Below are 5,157 nucleotides of genomic sequence, written 5' to 3'. Positions count from 1 at the left end.
CCGTTGCCGTAGGACAATGTTGTCACGGCTATGTATAGACACCCAGTCCCGAGCGTCAGCCCACATCAGACTCGAGCGAGCTCGAGGCAACGGCTCCTTGATTCGAGTTTCTACTGCTTTCTTACCAGCTCAACCTGAGCATGCGGAGGACGAGTATATTTCAATGCGATTGAAAGCGGTCCTCGAGTTGGGCAAGGGATTGGGACCAGGAAAGACCGAGTCGCCAGCAGCTAAGACAAAGGACTTGACGACAACGTCACCGCCCATGAGTTGCATCATACAAAGGCATGCCAGCAAGTTTAGGCGAGTTTGGTATCCAATCGTTCATATGACCGAGCGGTTCGTCTGCCGACGTCACCATGAAAGCGCTCCCACGTCCGAGAGACTTTGCGAGCCTTTAAAACGGAACTACACTGTGCATTGACATTATTCAACAAGATAATTGTACAAGGAAAGGCGAGAACGACACCACGGAACACGACTAGGCACGGGCTTGGTACACGACGAGCTGGCGGCAGATGGGGCACGACTGGTGCAGCTCAAGCCACGAAAAGACGCAGCGTTCGTGGAACGCGTGCTTGCACGGCAAGGTGACGCTCGTCGCTGCCTCGTCGTTCTCGTCCTCGGACGCGAATTCGCAGAGGCAAATCGCGCATCCTTCGTCGTCGCCGCTGTCATCGCTATCGTCTTCGACCGCGAGCTCGGTGCCGGCGCGCGACACGCGGGGCAGTGGCGACAAACAACGGGCTTCGTGGGTCTGACGGTGCTTGGGAACTTCAAGGAACGCATTGACGAGCTCAAAGATCGCGGTTGTCGCATCTTGGGCGCGCAAGTGCCAGCGGAGGGCGACGAGGACCTCGGTGAAGCGTGCGAGGCCGACGCGGCGCTCGGCGCGGATGGCGTCCGTGTCAATGCGCAAGTGCTTCTTTGGAAACGGCGTCGTCAAGAAGGTTTGCACGATTGGCGCCGCCTGCTTCTTGTGCTTGGCCGACGTCGCCCAGAGCGACGGCGCGAGCGCTTTGCGCAGCGGCTTGTAGAGGCGGTGGAACTCCGAGTAGCGCTTTTGGAGCATCCACTTTGTGCTACCCCACGTAATGTGCACCGAGTACGTTGTGAAGGGCTCGGAAAAGGTGAATTCGTTGTAGCAGCCGCAGACGCTGGCGCTCGTGATGGCGACTTGGATGCTGTAGTTGTCGTCGTGCAGCATGAGGTAGTACGACGAGGAGGCAGGTAGGCAAGGAGGTAGAAGGAAAATGACAGCCCAGTCTTCGATCTGCAAAACGCGTGATTTCGCCGGAGTGACAGGGCGCGAAAGATTCGGACACCATCGTGTTTGAATCTCCCGCGATCTTTCGCTGACGTAAAAAAGCCAATCAGAGCGCGCAGCAGTTGACGCACTCGCAAAGCCATGTGCCCGCACCATAGATCAGACGCCGACAGTTGAAGTTGCAACGCTTTGGATGCCATTTTGGTCGTTCATTCTGGCAGTCGTACTTGTCGCCGCACGCATTCAGATCGACAATGCTGACCGATGCGATGCCATTGCTGCTTCATGGACGAGCCGAAGTCGACCACTGATAACGTGGGGCAGACTAATACACCGTGTACGGTCCACAACTGGAGGCGTACCACATCCAGCAACAATTCAAAAGAGCGTGTATCCACATCTAGTGCGCACTGAACGCAAGCAAATGACCCTTTGTTCCAGATCTTCCCAATGGCATTTTGGAGTACGAGGGAATCTCCAGAGACGCTCACGCCATGTGGCAAAGACATGGTTCGCCAAGCCGTTCCAAGGAGTCGTTCTTGGTGCAGCTCCATCGTACCGGTATAGATATGCTACAAAATCTCAACTTCTACAGGTGGGTGCCTTGACTTGTGAGCACGAAGGCTCGACCTACCACGACTGAACCGAAGAATGCAGGTGACGTCCTGTGTATGTGTTTGCATAGCCGCCATCCTAGCTGGACTACGTACCGGTACCCGCCTCCTGGTGCAGCAATACGGTATGGCTTGTGCCACTGGGCTTGTGCTGATATCGACGCGACCGAAGATCACGGCCTGGTCTGGTCGTGTGAGTCATTCCGGGTGGCTGATTCTTAGCAATCTTGACGGGTTCTTTACGCACGTTATAGACAATGCAGATGTTGACATTAAAGCGCTAGATTGACATTTTGAAAAAAGCATTAGAAAATAATTGAGCGGAACCAGTATCCGTAATCCGGATACGATACCACATCTGGGTGTAACGCTTGACAGGGGAACGCCACCACAATCACACAGATCAGACGGCAAGTTGAGCAAACTCATGCGTTGTCGTCCTCACCCGCACCGACAGCATGTCCTGCAACGCGAGAACTTCCATTTTGTGCATGTTGCTCGCCGTTTTCGGCCATTTCGCAAGCACGAGCTCGGCGCTTCGTTGCAGCGTGAACATGAGTACTCATTTTTTGCGCTTGGCCGCCCATTCGTCTGAACTGTTTCCAAGTGAGGTGCCTACGTGTACTTTTAGCTCGTTGCGTGCGAGGCCACGTTGATCGAAGAGTGTTCTGCAGTAGCGAAATACCAATGACAAAGACATGGTGTTGCTTTGACATGTATTACCCAGCGCACGCATTGCAGCGACGCATGCTTGATGGCAAACCAACGACTCTGTTCTGAGTTGCTACCGGTGTCTGTTTTCTCGCTGTTGGTGCATCCGCTTGCCGTCAATTTGATATGCCTCCCATCCCACTTCACAACGTATCACATTCGTAGAAGGCGTACCTCACACCTCATGGGAGGCTCGCACCTGCTAGACCCAGCTGCCGTAGTATTCTCGTCTCGAGTAGCACGCCAGACTAACTCTGATCGGCGGAACTGGCTCGCTTCGTGCCCGAGCCATCTCTCGTCGCTCTTCAACGCCCAGGGGATGCTGCGTTGTTGGTGGTGACGGTGCGTGGTTTCTTGCACGGCTTGTCGCGGATGTCCTTGCAAACCTTTGTACGCCAGTTGTCGTTGCCATTCCGTTGCGGGAGACTATGCGTCAAGCAATGGCGAGGAGGCCCCTTTCCTCAGGTTCAACGATCCGCAGACCAGATGGCGACCCTCCGCAACCAAAAACGAGAAAAAGAACCCGACAGTATTTTCGTATACGGTATACTCTGGCTCAGTATAGGGCACCCTCGCAGCGCAACGTCGCAGCATTCTTTCTTTTGCACCGCAATGGCCGCATCCGCCCACCTCCTTCCGCAGACAACCCTCGACCGCACTCGCTTTGACGAGGCGGTGCGCGCGCTCAAGGTCTTTCCCAGCGCGATGAACGTTGTCTCGCCGGCCAGCGGCCCCTTTGTCATCTACACGTTCATCGTCTCGTGCCCGACGACCCAGACGTGGTGGGTCGTCACGAAGCGGTACTCGGAATTTCTCGCGTTTCGCCGAACGCTCGCAGCGCTTGCCAAGCGTGCGTGCGACGATGTCCGCATCGTTCTGCGTGCGGTGCACACGCCGACATTTCCGAAGAAACACCCGCTGACACCGATCCACAACGCCGGCAAGATCCTCGAACGCTTAACGCTCTTCAAGCAGTACACGGCGATGCTTGTGTCCTTGCGCGAGGCCTGTGTGTTGCGCGCACTGCAGCTGGCGCCGTCGGCCGCAAAAGACAGCCTTCTCGAGCTCTACGACCTCGTGCAAGACTTCCTGAGCATCCCCGACGCGCTGCGCCGCGACGAGCTCCGTCGCACGATTGCCCTCGTGTCCCCCGAATCGTCGTCGGTAACGGAGGAGGACACGGAATGTGGCTGTGAAGAGGCATGTGCAATCTGCCTCTGCGACTACGAGCATGGCGAAACGAAGCTCCAAATGCCGTGTAAGCACGTCTTCCACCAAGAGTGCGTAGTCCGGTGGCTCGAAAAGTCCGCGACCTGCCCCTTGTGCCGCCAAGACGCGACGCAGGGGTACCTGTTCTAAGCGGCCTTTCGTCGTCTTGATTCTATTCGTCCTATTTACTAAGCTGTTAATTATACTGATTGGAAGACGTCATTCGGCGCGTAAGCAGGATGGCGTGATGGTCGATGCGTTGACAAAGGATGCGTTGATGTCTTCTTGCCTCGGACTGTCGTGCATGTTGTAAAAGTGGATAATGCTTGATGGCACATCACATGGCGTTGCCGAAGGAGCTGGAAAGCAAGACGATTGCTTGTTCCTGCGCAGCCATTCGCACCCTTTGGAGCGATGCGTATGAGTGAAGGTTGCCGCTTGGTTGTTTTGACGCGGCCAGAGGTGCCATACGCGTTAGCTCGTCAATTGTGTGCAAGAAGACACGTGCACAGAGATGGTTCCAGATTGGTGCGCCACAAGAAACGCCTTCGCCCGCCGTAAAGTGATCCCGTCCACATGAGGTCAGATCAGAACCCAGCTGCCTGCAACGTCAAGGGCCAATGGCCAATTGCATCCATCAAGTAGCAAAATGGCGGCGCCTCATTGGCGCCTGCGGTCGCCACCCAGAAATTTCTGGTTCACAGGCCGCTTCCCTTCAAATCGTCTGGTGCATGTGGTCCTTTGGCAATTTTGGCAACCAAAAAAAAGAAGCAAACTGCGTTTCAGTATGCCAATACAAACGACGAGATACAAACACAGCATGTCGCAACCGAAGTCGACGCATTTGATTGGCGCATTCCGCTAGTGTAGCGATCGGTACCCGTAACGTCCGGTCCACATCGCCGTTTGATTGGCTACCGTAGAATTCGGCTGCATAGCGCAGCTGCCTTGGACGATGTGGCAGAGGGCCTCGGCGCCGTTGATTCCGTCATTTTTCAATTTGCCTTCGACTGCAGACGCCAGCGACACCCGGAGCTTCGCTTCCACCACCAACCTTACAACCCCCCAACGCCGCATGGACCACTCTGCCCGACATGACAATTACGTCTCTCTACCACGATATCGCTGCCCATGAGCACGACGCCTCGATCGAGCGCCTCAAGACGGCGCACGAACACGATATGAACAAGTCAAGGTGCACTCGAGCGCCATGAACGTTGCCTTCCACGGCAGCGGCCCCTTTACCATCTACACGATGATCGTCACGTGCCCCGGCACCAAGACGTGGTGGGTCCTCAAGAAGCGCTACTCGCAGTTCTTCTCGGTCCGCAAGCAGCTACTCCGCCACTTGAAGGC

General features: G+C 55.7%; 2 protein-coding genes across 2 annotated transcripts; one reads left to right on the top strand and one right to left on the bottom strand.

Annotated features, from left to right (window-relative positions):
- Nucleotides 1-481: 481 nt before the first annotated feature.
- Nucleotides 482-1,207, bottom strand: SPRG_15510 (hypothetical protein; the record flags this gene model as incomplete). Its single annotated transcript, XM_012355642.1, has 1 exon — nt 482-1,207. The coding sequence occupies one exon, from the start codon at nt 1,205-1,207 to the stop codon at nt 482-484; it is 726 nt and encodes a 241-aa protein (XP_012211032.1).
- A 1,997-nt stretch (nt 1,208-3,204) lies between these two features.
- On the top strand, nt 3,205-3,951 carry SPRG_15509 (hypothetical protein; the record flags this gene model as incomplete). The annotated part of the gene is made up of 1 exon (XM_012355641.1): nt 3,205-3,951. The coding sequence occupies one exon, from the start codon at nt 3,205-3,207 to the stop codon at nt 3,949-3,951; it is 747 nt and encodes a 248-aa protein (XP_012211031.1).
- Between the last annotated feature and the right edge of the window lie 1,206 nt (nt 3,952-5,157).

The sequence above is a fragment of the Saprolegnia parasitica genome, assembly GCF_000151545.1.
Source record: "Saprolegnia parasitica CBS 223.65 unplaced genomic scaffold supercont2.278, whole genome shotgun sequence".
NCBI lineage: Eukaryota > Oomycota > Saprolegniomycetes > Saprolegniales > Saprolegniaceae > Saprolegnia > Saprolegnia parasitica.
This window is presented reverse-complemented; position numbering and strand designations above follow the sequence as displayed.